General features: G+C 43.2%; 1 protein-coding gene across 1 annotated transcript in view; it reads left to right on the forward strand.

The window, feature by feature from the left end:
* CHSY1 (chondroitin sulfate synthase 1) overlaps nucleotides 1-15,032 on the forward strand; it is a 90,080-nt gene extending 75,048 nt beyond the window's left edge. Inside the window, exon 3 of the mRNA XM_061394217.1 lies at nucleotides 12,142-15,032. Coding sequence (XP_061250201.1) covers nucleotides 12,142-13,734 — 1,593 coding nt within the window. The 3' untranslated portion in view covers nucleotides 13,735-15,032. The remainder of the gene's footprint in view (nucleotides 1-12,141) is intronic.
* The last annotated feature ends 3,352 nt before the right edge of the window (nucleotides 15,033-18,384 follow it).

Here is an 18,384-nt window from a genome sequence, read left to right on the forward strand (position 1 = left end):
TTCTGTCCTCATTTGTGTGATGTGAGAAATGATGTTCATTTATTCAGCAAGTACTGATGGGGCAATGGCTTATGAATAAAACTAGGTTTTCCCTCAAAGGGTTTAAAGTTGTGAAGAATGTGTGCATTTGTGGAGAGAATCAAAGGGAGAGAAGCATGATGTCTCGTAGTAGATGGTCAGATGCTCAAACTATTTCTTCTCTTTCTATAAGGCTTTTTAGTTTGGATTACTGTCATAAAGGACAAAAGATTATATCCATTGTGATAGTAAATCACTTGCATTTTTATTTTCACTTACCTCTTTTCACAAAGCATCTGAAATTTAAAGTATTTTATATATTTATCTAAATGGTTTGTTTTGTCTAGAGCAGTGAGTGGATGGATGAACAAAGGAAGGGTGAAAGAACTGATCATAAATAACAATCCAGAGAAAAAAGATTTACTGTTTTCCCCTAGAATCTGTCTTAATTAACATAAATATTTTGAGGACTTTTTTCCCTAGTGGGTGGCCTGTATTTTTTGTTTTTTTGTTTTAAGTAATAAGCTCCATTTTTTGTAGTTTTAGTTTCAAAGCAAAATGTACCAAGTTCCATATACCCCAGCCCTCCCACCCCACCACACACAGCCACCCCATTATCAACATCCCTCACCAAGTGGTACATTTATTATAATCTGTGAACCTGCATCGTAATTATCCAGAGTCCATAGTCCCTTAGGTTCCGTCTTGGTGTTGAACACTCCCTGGGTTCTGACAAGTGCGTGATGCCCCGTGGCCCCCACTGTAGTACCATGCAGATTCGTTTCCCTGCCCTGGAAATCCCCTGTGCCTCACCTGGTCATCCCTCTCCTACCCACTAACAACACTGGTCTTTTTATTGCTCCTAGTTTTGCCTTTTCCAGAATGTGATACAGTTGATATTACAATAGTATGTAGCTTTTTCAGGTTGGCTTCTTTCACTTAATAGTATGCACTTACAGTTCTTCCATGTTTTTTCATGGCTTTATAACCATTTCTTTTTAGTTCTGAATAGTATTCCATTTTCTGGATGTATCACAATTTATCCATTCACCTACTGAAGGACATTGGAGAAGAGAATAGCAACCCACTCCAGTATTCTTGGGCTTCCCTTGTGGCCCAGGTGGTAAAGAATCCACCTGCCATGTGGGAGACCTGGGTTCAATCCCTGGGTTGGGAAGATCCCCTGGAGAAAGGAAAGACTACCCACTCCGGTATTCTGTCCTGGAGAATTCCATGGACTGTATAGTCCGTGGGGTCGCAAAGAGTCGGACACAGCGACTTTTCCTTTCACTTTCCAGTATTCTTGCCTGGAGAATTCTGTGGACAGAGGAGCCTGGAGGGCTACAGTCCATGGGGTCGCAAGGAATCGGACACAACTGAGCACCTAACACACTCTGAAGGACATCTTGGCTGATTGCAGGATTTGGCAGTTATGATCATCCATGTGCAGGTTTTTCTGTGGATACAAGTTTTCAGTTCAGTTTGGTAAATACCAAGAAGTGCAATTGTTAGATCATACAGTAAGAATACATTTAGTTTTATAAGAAATTGCCAAAATGTCTTCCAACAAAGTTTTTCTTATAATCTTTTGTGAAAGAAAACTTTAAGAATTCAAGGGTTTGTGTGATAGTTGTGCATTGAGAATCCCTTCTCAGACTTAACACAGTCTGAGTCTTAACACAGACTTAAACTCTGTTTTAACCCCACAGAGTTCATTAAACCTGAGTATCCCAAGCCCACTATTGATCCACTAATTCAAGTGCATATTCCTCAGCGCTGTGTACGTGGCTAAAATACTGACTTTAATGTGTGAAACAAATCTGTAATACACACCATCGGTTCTAAAGTGGTTGCTGTGCTTTATGAGACGTTCAGGGTCTCATAAATGCAGGGTAATCGAGCTGTGCTTTCCCCACTGCCCCCTCCCCCGGTTTGCTTGCTGCCTTCACCTGATGGCCTTATCTCGTGACTGCAGCTCTCGTCATTCATAGTCCTTCATAATTTAAAGGCCGCTTGAATCTTTACGGGGTGGGCTTTGGTGAGATACTGCTTGATAAACGTGGAAAGTTAAATGGTACAGGGACTTACCTGGCAGTCCAGTGGTTAATAAGACTTTGCCTTCCAACACAGCAGGTGCAGGTTCGATCCCTCTTCAGAGAGCTAAGACTCCAGGTGTCTTGTGTCCAAAAGTGATACTGTAACAAATTCAGCTTTAAAATAAATAAAACATTTTAAAATAAAATATTAATGGTACAAAATATCTTTAGACAGAATGAGATTCCATAACAAATCAGGAATAGACTTTTAAAAAATCCTAGAAGGAGATGAACTTATAGGCCATATTTGACCCACAGACTTATTTTGGCCTGTGTTTCTTTTTCTCGTTTGAAATGGTTGCTGAGATTTAAAAGGTAGAAGATTCTACACAAAACAGTTAGATTTCTAGCTTCTCTTTAAAAATCTGGCCTCACAGGGCTATATTCCTATATATCCTGCTCTCCTGACTCCCTCTTGCTTAGTTTTATTTTTGTTCTGCTTTGTTTTTTGGTGATCTAGACCACAGCTTAACTCAGTTTGTCACAAAGACTTTTGGTCAGGTGTGAGAGCTGTATGTCGCTTGTTGACTGGAGCTTCTTTCCGGTTCTGTGAGTGATGGATCAGCAGAGGCCAGTGGGGGCTGGACCCAAGTACCTGCTGTGAGCCGAGTTTCAGAGGGAGCCCCTCACTGGTGTCCTGTGTCAGGCTATTCAGTGCTGGGCTCGGTTGCATATCAGAGAGAGCGAGAGTGTGTGTGTGTGTGTGTACACATGCTCACGCATCCTTTTGTTAGGTAGGTAGAATAGGGAAAAGGAGTCCAAAATGGCGGTGGCTAGAAGACAAGGAAGGTCAAAGGAAGGTCCGAGGACCAGAGTGAAGACTTCGAGCAGAACAAACAGCACTCCTGGCTAAGCCCAATTTGCATAGGGCAGGCCCAGGTGGAGGAAAAAACATAAAAGGAGGAGCCAAAGCGTTTTCTCAGGGACTCTCTCTCCCCCATGCATGTGTGCGCTCACTCTCTCTCTCTCTCTCCTGCTATCTTCTAAATAAAATAGAGCTGTAATACTGATTTGCTTAAGAGCTGTAGCACGGTTTGTCCAAGACCCAAGAGCTGTGATGCGCTGAGGGCTTTAATGTCCGTCGCTCCAAATCTTTGTTGTGACGAGACAAAGGACCGAGGAACATACACTCACGTGACACTTTGTATGTGGCCGGGTGTGTTTGTGTGTACATGTGCTTGCATATCCTGTCTTTATACGTGGCCTTGTGAATTTTCCCTGCATGGTACAATGCCTTTAATGTGAATGTTCAGTCAAGTATTTGGTGCTGTATTTGCATAAGACTTTGGTCATTTAAAGATAGTTCTGCATATACTTTTATTGTCTGATGTAGAAGTCCTAAATTACTACCAACAGTTTTCCTTTACTTTGCCAAGATTAATTCTCAATTATTTTGAAATGTGTCAGGCTTTTTTAAAAGGTTGTTTTTAGATTTCAAAATTTAACACTAACCATTCAAGACACGCATATAGTTCTTTTTTTTTTTTTTTTTTTACCATTAAAGACCCAGCTTAATTCCCATGGAAAACTTACTTTCTTGAATAGAGTCTTTAAAACACTAAGCACCTAATCCTTGAACTTAATTGGATGAAAATTGGCAAAGCCTACACAAAACTAATTAGAAGAGACCTAATAGGGACATGTAGAGTAACCATATGTGTTGAGAGCTGGGAACAGGCCCAGTTTGTATCAGTGATCTTGACCTGATAATCAACAGATTTCCTCTTTCATCTCAGAAGATCCTGCTTCAGGCAATAAACTTTCTGGAAACCCTACCTGCAGGTTTATGACATTGTTATTTTAAGTATTTAAAACTTGTGAATATAGTTATTTTGAAACTACCACTAGTTATGGTCTCCTGACATTTACACAATCCATATTTTCTTTAAATCAGTTCTTAGGACAAAAGGGTAAGAAGAATTCTGTGCAGTGAATTAAAACACTGCATAAATCACAGTTAGAAATAGCTGTCCATCTGGAGCAGTGATAATCTGTTGATATTGCTGAAATATGTACTTAATGATGACATTAATGTAAACAGTTAATGGGAAGAGTCTTGACTTAATGAGAATGTTGATGTTCATTGCAGAGGACAAGAAGGACATTTGCTAATGAAGACCATTGAAGTATTTGTTAACTAAAGATTAGACATGGGTAGTTGATAGTTATTCCCAGCTGGTTAGAAGTTCTGGGAATAGAGTGACCTTGCTATTTATTAACCCCTTTCAGATTTACAATAGAATGACTCAGAGTCTTGAAACATCTCCCAGAAAAGAGATAGATTTTCTGGAATCCAAGATTATGGAGCTGCTTTTTAGATCAAAGATTAAGGGCTGTTTTATGGACACTGGAAATTAACTTCAAACCTTCAGTGGTACTCCATCTTGAAAAGCCTTTAGAGTGTTTTCAACAAGGTATTCCTTGTGATTATTAGATAACCTATATGCATTTATTTGTGTTTTCTTCTGCAGTGCTTTTCAGCTTTGCTTTTTATAATATTTTTCCAAAGAATGTGTACTTGTTAATAATAAATCCTTGCTCTAAATTTGGTACTATGCAAAATACATATTCTTTATTACCAAAAACTTGGATATTTGTTACCTCTAGTGTTACTAAAATGAACTATTATGAGTCTCATGTTCTTAACTCTTTTCATTTATAACATAATTGGAGGTTTGTTTTTATGAGATGGAAACAGTTCCTTGGGATGTGTTGTTACCCTTTAATACAGTTTGATATGGTAAAGGTAGAATCCTATAACATCCTGATGTTACACCTTCAACCATATCAGGATGGATGGGTTGAAGAACATCAGGGCATGACTATGGGACTGGTTCTACAGTTAGCACATAAGAGCTTAGAATTCTTCACTTTGAAGGAACCTCTATACAATCATTTTATAAATGAGAAAACTTGAGGCCCAAGAAATTCAAATGACTTGTCTGAGGTCTTATTGGTAGCATAAAAGCAGTAAGTGTCAGTATGTAGTCTTATTTTTTTAACCTTTATACTTTAAGTCGTTATATTCTAAATTTTCTTTAAGAGAAATGATAGTTTTATTTCTGTTATTAGAAAATTGCCAAGTTTTCTTAATGATACGGTTATTCCTCTAAGAGACTGAAAACTTCGTTCCTGTTGAATCCAGAAAATTCCCTGGAGTTCAGAAATTAAATCTTACCTGCATTTCACCTGCTTAATGGGGAACGTTGTAGTAAGCAGTGGAATTAGCTATCGTATGAGGGAAAGAGGGACAACGGATAGTGATATAGATGGTCAGCTTAACGATGCAGTTATTTCTCATTCAAGTGCCTAAGAGCAAAATGGTTTAATTTCATCCCACCCACAACATGCCTTCTTAATGCAACCGGACAGCTTCAGAGAAAAGTAAAAGGTAGGAAAAACCTGAATAACAGCAGAGAACTAGTCAAGGTAAAAACAAAGATAGCTTGAGGAGAGCTTTGCCAGAGATTCCAAAATCAAATGCAGCCTGAACTACTACAAAGGCAGAAGTGAGACCTCCGAGCGCTGAGGTGGGCTCGGGCGAGCTGTGCACAGGGCGACGAGGGCTGGAGTGCTGAGGGGTAAACGCGGGGGCCCTGACCCCCCCCCAGGGCCGCCCTGCAGGCCTGGGCAGGTGGGGTAGGAGGGCCATGGCTAAGCACGGGCTGCTTCTCCAGGACCTCCCTCCAGCCCCCGCCTCCTTTTCAGGTTCAAGTCCCAGAGCATTCTCGAGCCTTCTTTCCTAACCTGGCCTTCATATCTCACTGACATCTTTACTTGGAATTATGCTTTATTTTTCTGTTCTTAATTTGGAAGTTCATTTGTTGTATGTATTTCTCTCTTCAAAAGTTTCCCTGAAATCTGAATTTTCCCTCCTCTCCCATTGTGCCACATTGAGGGTGAGAAGAAGATGATTTCTTGCCTCTGCACGGTATAAGGCTTTGTATAGAAGTTGAGGGAGATTGCTAGATGTGCTAAATGACCACGAGGTGCCAAGGGCAGCCGATTCAGGCAGGGTCTGAATATTGCCATTAACACCCTTCTGCGGAGGTGCCCATGCTCACCTGTTACACTGTGTCTACTTCTCTGTGAAGTACTTGCACCTGCATTTGCCCTTTTAGAAACACAGCTGTTTCACTGGCATTTATTTAGACTTTTCTTAGGATCCTAGCAGGTACGTTACTCCATCCTGTGTGCCAAGTGAGCGGCTTCTTTGTCTAAAACATTTGTCTTGTGGCAGTGTTAGTGGGCTAAGTCAGTCGCTTGGAGCGAATTGAGGAGGGGAGGCACTAGCTAGTGTAGGTATAGACTTGACCTTTGTTATAAAATAAGTGCTTCCTCCACTAAACACACACATGCACGCACAAATGTGCATACACAGTTCTGTCTCGCAACAGATTTCTTCTCAGTAAAAGAAAGAAGGAATATAATACAACATTTCTTTCAGCCAAACTTTAGCCAGAAGATGCTTACAGCAGCTTTACTACAGCTTGAAATTCTCAGTCTGCAACAGTTCCAGGGGATCAGAAGCCTGCTGGTCAGTCATTTTCTCTTCTCTGTATTTATTCCTTCAGCACACTGAAACTCCGTGTTTCAGGTAAAGCTGGTCTCTACTTCAGTCACTATGAAAGTAATGGCCATGGACCGCTTCTGAAACATTCTGAGAAATGTTTCCCTGAAAGTGTTTGGAAACATGATGTCATATTGAGTCTAAGAATTATCAGTCACACGTGAAGACCTGCTTTCACAGAGGACTCCTGATGGGCCTTGCTCTCCTCATGCAGGGTTTTGATAGCCAAGAATAAAACTCACAGTAGTATACTGGTGTCTGGGGAGTGAAAACCAAATGACAGCTATATCCTTCGGTGGTATGTATTCTCTTTCAAGACACGCTGCTGATTTTTACGTTTTGGAGTGTATCCTGGTCAGTGGAGCACAGCTATATTGTATTGTGTCTATCCACATCAGCTGTGGTCGTTCAGTTTCTTGATACTTGCTATGCTTCAGGACCACTGTTAATCATTAATTCAAGTTGAGTATCTTGCAGTGTGTCAAGCACCGAGCTGGATTCTGGAGATGCAAGCAGTGAGCCGTCTGGGCCGTTTTCCGTATGCACTGGTACCCTCAGCCTGCTGCAGAGCTCTTTGTCTAGTCTGTTCCAGCTGCTAGAACAAAAATTCTGTAGACTGGGTGGCTTAAACAGCAGCAGTTTTCACAGTTCTGGAGGCTGGAAGTCCAGGATCCGAGTGTCAGCATTGTGGGTTCGGTAGGACTGTCTAGGGGGTTTGCACACAGCCGCCTTCCTGCTGTGTCCTCTCCTGGTACTCCGTCCCCTTGTGAGTGAGGTCCCCTGTCTCACTGGGGGCCCTACTCTCACGGCCTGTCTAAGCTCAGGCACCTTCCAGAGGCCCTCCCTCCCGACTCACGAGTCTGGGGGACACAAACCTGCAATTCACAGAACTGTTCTGGGCGGACTTCCTGGCACTGTCGTTCTGGGCTCTCTTCTTCCTTCTGTGTTTTCCCCTTGCTTCCTGGATCCTGTGTCATCTTTCCAGACTTATCCCTGTATTCTGGATGGGCACTTCCTCTAGTAGCTTCCTGGGAAAGAATGGATGCAGGGTGAAATTGGGGTTGTTGAGTACCTGAAACTGTTTCTTCCCTCTTACTTGATGGATAGTTTGGTTGGGAAGACACTTGTATATGAAGAAATAATTTTCACTCTTCCCACTTTTGAAGGCGGTATTCTTTAGTTTTGTGTATGTTTAGTGCCACTCCAGTTTCTGAATTATTTAAATGCAGCCTTTTTTCTCCTCTAATAGTTTTACCTGTAGCATTCCCAGTCTGTACTCTGTTCTGGGCACTTAGGATTCAATCCAGGCATCTGAACACTTTGATTTTAGACCCTTTTTTGGTATTTTCTTCCCCATGTGCTTTCTCTTTCTAGAATGAATATTTTTCTCTCCTGTGTTCCGTTTTTGTTTCTCTATTTTCTGGTGTGTTCTTCAGTTTTATCTTTGAACTCTATTCTTTTTGTTTTGCTATTTTATTTTAATTTCAAGAGCTTATTTGTTTTCTGGTTGTTCTTTTTTATAGTATTCTATTTTTGTTGCACAGAGACAGTAGCTTCTCTTTGAATACCTGGTAGTTTTTGTTTTGGTTGTAGAGTTTTTCTTGTCATTTCACTGTTTGCGTTTTCACCAAGCTTTTTGTTTCTTTGTTTTGTCTCCATCTTTCCCATTGGAACTCTCTCCAGTTGCCTGATGGTCTTTGCTGTTGATTGTCACTTGAGACTGAAGCATTGAAAAACTAAGTGGAATCTCTGTAGGCAAGATTTTTTTTAAAACCAGTATCTTTGCTGTCTCCCTGGTAGTTCAGATGGTAAAGAATCTGCCTGCAATGTGGGAGACCTGGGTTCGATCCCTGGGTTGGAAAGATCCCCTGGAGAAGGAAACAGATACCCACTCCAGTATTCTTGCCTAGAGAATTCCATGGACAGAGGACCCTGGCAAGCTACAGTTCATGGGGTGCCAAAGAGTTGGACACGACTGAGCAACTTCACTTCACTTCCCCCTGTTGTCAGCTTTGAACTCACCTCTACGCAGGTGTTCACATTTCATTTTTGGAGAGATTGAACTTAAGGCTTATGTGCTTATCAGTGAAGTAACCAGAGGAATAAAGAAAGATAACCTATAAACAGGGACATTCAGGAATAACTACTGTGAATGATTTCTGCATTAAGAAACCGCCAGTATTTGCTACTCACAGTGCTAGTTTAGTTGCAACAGTCGACAGGCAACCTACATGAATTCTGGCAAAAGACCCATCGTCTAAATGGCAGAGTGACTGGGAGCGTGTTTCTAAAGATGTTGGGCGTCTCCTACCAATGGCCTCCCTCGGCTCCTGAGATGTTCTGTGGGAGGAGCCGTGGGGCTCGCCCTGCTCCCTATTCCCAGTTCCTCCACTCTCCCTGCTTCATATTCCCAGCACCTCCACTCTCCCTGCTTCATATTCCCAGCTCCTCCACTCTCCCTGTGTTCAGCCCTGGAGCTCCCCAACCCACTAGCTTTTGCAACACCAGTATCTTTTCCCAGGGGTTCTCAGGATTAAATAAATTGGCTCACTCTTCAGAGCAGTCTGTTTGGTTTCAACTTCCTTCATGCTCCATTTTCTAAGAATTTGGGGACATTTCCTGTCTACTGTGTCTGTGTCTGTGACCCCATTCTCTTGGTCCTTACGAGTTTATTCTTTTTGCATTTCTTTATTCTCTTTTAAGAGCATTTGGGAAGGAGACTCATGTGGGTTCTACCACACATATTTTAGCCTTAAGCCTCTGATTTATATTTTAAGAAGACTGGTTTTGGTACTGTGCAGAATTGAGGAAAGAACAGAATTCTGCAAGGAGACCCATTGGGAGACGGAGACATCAGCCAGCAGGCCGGGAGCAGAGCAAAGTTGAGACACCCGTGCAGACGGAATTGGCAGCACAGGGCGAGGAAGGAGCCTGCCTGCTTCAGAGCATCTTCAGAGTTGGAAAGCAGCATTTACAGCCAGGCTGATGGCTCGCTGTGTCTGTATTCTTGAAGATGTAAAAGGGACCTTTCCAAAACAGTCGTGGTTCTTCGCACTCATTTTCAAAACTTTGAAAGTTATAAGCAGACAAAATGGAAATAATTTGTAATTATAACAGATATTTAAACTCTGCCAAAATTGTTAGGAAACCTTCCATCATATGGCTTACAGTGGTGATTGTACTTTTCCCTGACCTCAGAGCATTGGGTTTTGCCGAGTTCTTTGCTCTGATGAGGATGTTGCTGACCTTCGAGTGACTCTTCTCACACAGTAGAGTCTTCAGGAGGAGAAAGCGGGGTCAGGTGGCTTGCCTAGCTAATTTGATGGATGTTGTAAAGGCTGACTTTGTTGAAACTGGAAGAATGACCTCAAGTTGTTGGGGTATATAGGGGTTAGGGTCAGAAGAAGGAAATGATGGTATTGAAGGTATTTGTTTCATATCTTTAGCATCTGCAAAGGGTTTTCCCCAGTGTTTCTTCATGGTTTTGAATCCTCAGAGGACACTCACTTGTCACCTTGGAGCCAGGTACTTCTTCCCCAGAAATCAGCCCAGCTAGAAAATGAATGCTGAAAATACTTTCGATAGGAATTCCACTAAAGTTTTTTGTTGTGACCTGTCTAAAGAGTGAACTTAAAGGTAAATTCCTATGGTCCTTACAACCATCATCCAAGCCTTGTCACTTTTCTTATCTATCATCCTGTGGCCTGTCCGTCCGGGGCTGGAGGAATTCACGCATCAGTTACTGAAGGCCCTCTCAGCAAATCAGGTCATTTACTAAGTGGGGTGTTTTAAGGAGTTAAGTGCTGTTTGTGCTAAGAGTAACAGTGAGTGGGCACTTGCACACAGGTGGGTGAGCACCCCACGTGCCTGCTGCCGAGAGAAGGGTGGTGCTCTCTCCAACGGTAGAGACACTCTCTCTGCTTCCTTTTCTTTTCTTTCTTTTTTTTTTTTTTTTGCTTGACTACCTGTTCCACCTAACTGTAACATTTGGAAATTATTTCAGTGGATAATTCCATGTGCACACGTGCCTTGTATGTTGATTATAGATGATTTGGAGAGCAAAGTCGGAAATGATGAGTTCCAGGCTGGCTTGCTCTTCCAAGGACAGGACGTAGGTGGTCAGTGTTCAGCAGACTCACGGCTCCAGGGAATTGAGCCAGTGGGTGTGCTCACAGCCCCTGCTCACCACCGGTAGCATTACATGTGTGCCTTTTTATTTTTCTACTTAAGCCATTCTTTGAAAGCATTTCTCTTCTTTTTGCTCTTACTGGCTTCATTTATTGGTAGCCTATGGTAATTGTATAGAAAAAGAAAATGTGGTGTAAAAATATTAATCTGTATTTTTCTATTATTACAACTTTAGTGGCTCGAGGAAAAAAAAAAGTCAAAAATATGACTGTCCAGAGGCAAATAAACTACTTGATCCAAATCCATGTACCCTTGTCAAGAGTTAGTTTTTAGTAACATGTTCAGAAAGACAAAGTTGAGCCACAAATGAAACAAAGACTAGGTTATCAGATACCAGCTGTAAACCTTATTTTTACTAAAACATTTTTTGCAAATTTTTAAATTCTTCATTCTTGTAGAGGTCATCATTCTGTTGCGTGACTGTACTGGATAATTAAGTATATTCCCTATCTAGCTTGAGGCAACAGACCCTGTTTTGGCTGAAGGACCTCAAACTTTTTTTTGCCCAACCAGTGTCCTAAGACAGGGAGAGCGAATGGGGTGATGAACCCCCTTGCCTTGCCTGCCCTTCAGCTCTGCCCTGGCGCTTGAGAGCTGGTGGCTAGCGAGCAGGCCCTCTCCTGCCTGCCTAGGAACACACAGATGGTTAAGGGACTCTCAGAGTGTGGTCCTGGCAACCTTGCTGACCCTTGATTTTACCTACAGCGTGCCCTGCCAAGTGGCAGGCCTCTTTCTGCGTGTGGCTGGATGGTTTTCTTTCTGCTCAGCTCCCTGGAAGCAGCATTTGTCTGTGTTCGGCTCATTCTCCTGGAGTTCTCCTTTTCACCCCACTGATAACGGTTTATTCCTGTTTAGACGGCAGCTCCTTGTGGGTGCCAGTCTTCAGGGAGGGGACCTTGGCTCTCCAGTCCCCTTCCCAGGTTTGTTGGGCGCTAAAGGTGGCATTCTCTTCCAGGTATGCTGAGTTGGTGCACTGTGAGCTCAAGATTATACTTTTACTTTATGGGAAAACTTTTTTTCATAGTTCTATTTGCCTACAGAATTGTATTGACCGACTTGATTATTGATGAAGTCTTGTTTCTATAAGCAGTTTACAGTTACTCTACTATCACTGGACTGCTGTATTTCAAGCTTTACCTAGAATCTTAGGTATGCTCTGACTCATTTAGAAAGATTTATAATACAGAGTATGCAGATATATAAGGAAGTACAAGAGGGGGGACACTCACCCACATATTACTAATAGAAATCTTACTTATTTCTTCACAGATGCAGCAGCTTTTTTATGAGAACTATGAACAGAACAAGAAGGGGTACATTAGGGATCTCCATAACAGTAAAATTCACCGCGCCATCACCCTGCACCCGAACAAAAACCCACCCTACCAGTACAGGCTTCACAGCTACATGCTCAGCCGCAAAATCGCTGAGCTTCGCCACCGCACCATCCAGCTGCACCGCGAGATTGTCCTGATGAGCAAATACAGCAACACCGAGGTTCATAAAGAAGACCTGCAGCTGGGAATCCCTCCTTCCTTCATGAGGTTCCAGCCTCGCCAACGAGAAGAGATTCTGGAATGGGAATTTCTGACTGGGAAATACTTGTATTCAGCCGCTGACAGCCAGCCCCCTCGAAGAGGGATGGACTCTGCGCAGCGCGAGGCCTTGGATGACATTGTCATGCAGGTCATGGAGATGATCAATGCCAACGCCAAGACCAGAGGGCGCATAATTGATTTTAAGGAGATACAGTACGGCTATCGCCGAGTGAACCCCATGTATGGGGCTGAGTACATTCTGGACTTGCTGCTTCTGTACAAAAAGCACAAAGGGAAGAAGATGACGGTCCCTGTGCGGAGGCATGCGTATTTACAGCAGACCTTCAGCAAGATCCAGTTTGTGGAGCACGAGGAGCTGGACGCAAAGGAATTGGCCAACAAAATCAATCAAGAATCCGGATCCTTGTCCTTTCTCTCAAATTCCCTGAAGAAGCTTGTTCCCTTTCAGCTTCCTGGGTCCAAGAATGAGCACAAAGAACCCAAAGAGAAAAAGATCAATATATTGATTCCTTTGTCTGGACGGTTTGACATGTTTGTGAGATTTATGGGGAACTTTGAGAAGACGTGCCTCATTCCGAATCAGAACGTCAAGCTCGTTGTTCTGCTCTTCAATTCTGACTCCAACCCCGACAAGGCCAAGCAAGTTGAACTCATGAGAGACTACCGCATTAAGTACCCTAAAGCTGACATGCAGATTTTGCCTGTGTCTGGAGAATTTTCAAGAGCTCTGGCCCTAGAAGTGGGATCATCCCAGTTTAATAATGAATCTTTGCTCTTCTTTTGTGACGTTGACCTTGTATTTACTGCAGAATTTCTCCAGCGATGTCGAGCAAATACGGTTCTGGGCCAACAAATATATTTTCCAATCATCTTTAGCCAGTACGATCCAAAGATTGTTTATAGTGGGAAGGTTCCCAGTGACAACCATTTTGCCTTTACTCAAAAAACTGGCTTCTGGAGAAACTATGGGTTTGGCATCACTTGTATTTATAAGGGAGATCTCGTCCGAGTAGGCGGCTTTGATGTTTCTATCCAAGGCTGGGGGCTTGAGGATGTTGACCTTTTCAACAAGGTTGTCCAGGCAGGTTTGAAGACATTTAGGAGCCAAGAAGTAGGAGTAGTCCATGTCCACCATCCTGTGTTTTGTGATCCCAACCTTGATCCCAAACAGTACAAAATGTGCTTGGGGTCCAAAGCGTCAACATATGGGTCCACACATCAGTTGGCTGAAATGTGGCTAGAGAAAAATGACCCAAATTACAGTAAAAGCAGCAATAATAATGGCTCAGTGAGGACAGCCTAATGTCCAGCTTTGCTGGAAAGGACATTTTTAATTAATTTATTTTTCAAAAATTTTTTTGTACGATCAGTTTTTGAAGTCCATACAAGGGGATATATTTTACACATGGTTTTCTTACAAAGGACTCCTTGAAGATTGAGCTTTTTAAACAAAAATGTGATCATGTTTGCCTTTTGAACACATTTTCTTGCTAAACATTATGTAGCAGACGTGCTTAATTATGACTTGAAATGTACCTGAGGAGCAAAACTTTTTTTTAATATTTCTTTTTCAGACCTCTTTGCTATAGTCCTATGGCAGAAAACATGAACGTTACTGCAAAGTATTATTGTAACAAAACACTGTAACTCTGATAAATGTTTTGTTTTGACTGTTAACTTTGCACAGATTCTACCTTTTGTCTTTTTTACAACAGTTTTTTTAAAGCCATTTCATGTTCCAGTTGTCAAATAAGGAAATGTGACAGTAGCTATGTCGTCATCCTTGAGCTTTCCAAAGGTGATTGTTTCCCCAAAACTTGTCTCATTTTTCAAAACAAGGGGAGCAGGAAAGCATAGTAAGATAGATGGCTGTTCTTACTGCAATTAGTGTGGCCTGACGGACCTGGCATTAGATTTCAAGAAGAGTCTGACACTTTCTCCTCTCCAGACCCTTCTTTTTAAAAGATAAAATATTAATATTTAGAACGGCAAAGAAGAATTATTGCCATAAATGTAATGTATGCAAGGTTAAACAAAATAAACAAAACCTAACCCTAATGAAAGAATTAGGGGAAAATGTATCCGATTTTGTTCACTTCATCCTATCTGTGTTATGTTGACAGAGATGGGTGTCTCATTTTTAATTACTGTTTTGTTCTATCCTTTGTATCTGAAATACCTTTAATTTATTTAATATCCGTTGTTTAGAGCTCTACCATTTCCCAAGTTCTGTTAGTTATTAGTATTTATGTGTATAAGGAGTGTTTAGTATATTTTATTTGCAGTAAACTGATCTCCAAAGATTTCTTTTTGAAAACTCTTCCCTGTCCTCAATTTTTACATTCCTTACTGTTTTACTAAATATTGAGTGTTCTTTGATAAATCCTGGTGCTCATGTGTTTTGGGGACAAAAGTGAAATGAATCTGTCATTACACCAGAAAGTTTGTTTTAGACTCACAGAACAAATGTGCCTTAATAAATTTTTTTTTCATTTAGATTTCAAACAGTAATAGTTTTGTCGTTTTAATATACATCATTGGAGGTCTGCTTATTTGTAAATAGCCTATTGCTCATTTGGAAAAATAAACCAGTGGACAATATTTTTCTATTGTACTTTGCAAAACCATTTTGTTCTCAGTACTCCTGTTTTAGCTGAAGAATTTTATTACATTTGGAGAGTAAAAATCTTAAACACTGATTCATAAGGTTTTTCAAGTTATTTGAGGGAATATCTATGTGCACTACAGTTGGAAATGAAATGAAACTTTCAAGTGCCTCTTTCCTCTTTTTTTTTTTTTTGCTGGAATGAATGCGTCATCTTATGTTTGTTCTTCTTAAAGAACTTGCTGAATCTGTGTTTTATAGAACAAAGGTCTTCAAACCAGGTCCAAGCCCCCTCTGGCTTCTTGATACAATTGTATCTTTCAGGGCCCCTTAGTGAACCTGCTAGGCCCCTTAGAATCTGCATTTTAACAAGTGTCCACTTGCTGGTACTGTGTGCATCAATGTGCTCAGGATTTTAGGGTGGATCTAGCTACAGAATAAATTGCCCACAGTTGCCATATAATCTAAGAATCAAACAAAGTAAGATCTTTGACGCCAAAGCAGCAAGCTTTGTGGATGTGAATTACACTCCCAGGACAGGTATTTACCATGTAATGACAGTGAAGATCCAGGATAATGACATCGTGCTCACAGTAGGAATTGCTGTCCTTCAGCCTAATTGCCATTTACTTTGTGGGAGTAGTTAGTTTTTCCTTGGAAAAAAGCACAGACGTTTTTATTCTTCAGTAAGGAAGAGCATAGTATACATCCTGATGACAAAGTCAGTTAACTTCTCTCCTGTTTATCATAATAGGGAACCATAGGACAGAGCGTGAGCAATTGCTTTTTTGAGCCTTAGTGGCCATCAGGTGGACAGTGATCCTTTCACACCAGCCACTTCCTTCCCTAATCTCATTCTTGCCCACGTCTGCTCCTCTTCCTGACATCAGTGTTGATGATGGAAGGGCTGCCCTCTCGTCATCAAGACTCTGGCTCTAGAGATGCCGTTGGAGCCCTTCACTCGCCTGGCATTGCCATGCCTGAACTCGGTACCCCTGGCCTGTGGGCTTGTGCTCCAGTTGGACACATTCTTCCTAAAGCACCCCTCCAAATCAGCAGCTCTGGTTCCCCCTGCTGCCCAGAAAGAAGACTCTGTAGGACCCGCAGGGTGCCACCCAGCCGAACAGACTCTTCGTTCATGAGGACGTCAAGTCTCTATCCGCCTGTGCTTTCCCTCTGCCTGGAGCACTCTCCCTGCCTCACCACTGACTCATCTTCCAGGAGACCCTGAAACTCCCCCGTGTCCACCCTGGTGTCATTTCAGGCCCTCCCAGTGTGGATGTGACACAGGTGGATAGTCTCCCTAGACCGCAGTCCTGGGTCTCTCCTAGGTGATGACCACGCACACCAGGCCTGCGTCTGCAGAAGCCTGCAGTACCCCACGCTGCCCGGCCCTGCATCCGTGCTCCAGTCACGGAGCCCACCTCACACGCCTCCCGGCAGATGAAGCCCCATCCTGCCTGCCCACTGCACAGCCTCCCATACTCATGACCTACAGATGAGTCCTTCCCTTAAACTTGGAACGCTTTCTGGTTAGAACTCTGTTTTGCTTGTTACTTTAGACTTTCTCTTAGCCTGTGTAACTTTATTTTAAATACAGAGAAGAATTCAACTGAAATGGCCCATAAACCCCAAACCAGATAACTCCTGTTAAAAATAAAGGATAATATGCGAAAGTGGTGAAGAGGGGCAATCACAACGCACAAAGACACACACAGCCCCCCTCCTTCCTCCAGCCAGCCTTCAGGCCCTTCCCGCCAAGAACCACCAGGGGTGTGGGGTTCTGGTACGGAAGGCGGGATGAACTGTGTAATAGGCTGACTTGGTAGCATTTTAAAACTTCACTGAAATGGATAAGGGAGGGCACATGCTTGCTTGGATCTGTGCCAGCCTCTGTTGCCACGAGCAGACTTACGGACTTGTGTTTGGAGGAAAGCAGGCTGGGTGGGCTGCCCAGGTGTGGCTGCCCATGTGGGAGGTCTGCCCGAGTGGGGGCTGGAGAGCCTGTCTCAGGTCAGACAGTGCAGCTCGTTACTTTTGGAGGGCTGCATCGCGTTCCCAGCACTGTTCTCTGAGCCAGCGTGAGAACGTGCACGACAGATCTTAGCATGCAGGACTTCGGCTGGAGACAGGCCGCGTGGCGCATAGTGTGGGCCATGTGGCAGCCCTCTTGGCACAAGGGAAGTGCCATCACTCTCAGAGTCTGAGAGCAGAAGGGCTGGGTGGTACTCCCCTCCAGGGCCCTTTCTGAGCCCAGACACAGAAGGAGCCACGACCCTCGGGAGCTGGTCTGTGTCCCACTGCCCCAGACACCATCAGCCCAGTGGCCAAGTTCCTGATAGCCGCGGGCAAGTCTGCCTTCCCCCTCCTTTCTGCCCAGCGCTCTGACCACATCCTGTTTCACAAGGCCAACCGCATCCTGATGCAAGTGGAGCAGAGCAAAACATGCAGCGCAGACAGCAGACTGGGGGCCTTGGCTAATGCCTCCTAGCACAACCTTTGTCACGATGTGCGACCAAGCTAAGTGACAAGTCATGTTTCACCTCAGTTCTCAGCACTTGAAAGGTCACTGAGGCTCTGGTGGTGTCTGCAGCCACCTTTATGTGTTACTCAGTGTTTCCATGGGGTACCAGCGAGATGTGGTCTCCACACCACCTCCCGAGGATAGTGGTCAGGTTAAGAGAACGGTGGATCTACAGAAGCTTTTCTCGCCTGGCAAGTCCCTCCTCCAGGAAGATGACACTTTGGGCACTGCCTACCCGCTGGACGGATTGCCAGTGGCTGAGGCGCTCCACCCAGTCCCAGACTTCCAAGATCTCTCCTTATGCTTCCTTGTCATGGCAGGAAGCAGGTGCCAGCCCTCCCTGGGGGGTTTCAACTGCATTGCTGCATGTGATCTGCTATAATCTCCGCTGCAAAGGAGCTTATTGCCACAGTGATGGGAGCCAGCAAGGGATCTGTCTCATGAAGTGGCTCCACACAGCTGCCTCGAGGGGTCCCACTGTACTTTCCCAGTCCTCAAAGAATGTCCCTGTTCCACTGAAGGAAAAGGCCAGCTCACACCAAATATGCTTAGTCTTGTTATAAATACAATGAAACGTAAGTGTTGCCATGCAGAGGATCAAATTAAAGCAACTCATTTTGTGTGACTTTATGTAGAAGTGTTGCTATGTTTCAGGGTTCTGTTTGTTTTTTACAGAGGTGTACGTGGAGGAGGTTGTTGTTTAGTTGGTAAGTCGTATCCAACTCTTCTGTGACCCAGTAGACTCTAGCCCACCAGGCTTCTCTGTCCATGGAATTTCCCAGACAAGCATATGGAGTGCTTGCCATTTCCTTCTCCTTGGGATC

The sequence above is a fragment of the Bos javanicus genome, chromosome 21, assembly GCF_032452875.1.
Source record: "Bos javanicus breed banteng chromosome 21, ARS-OSU_banteng_1.0, whole genome shotgun sequence".
NCBI classification, from domain to species: domain Eukaryota; kingdom Metazoa; phylum Chordata; class Mammalia; order Artiodactyla; family Bovidae; genus Bos; species Bos javanicus.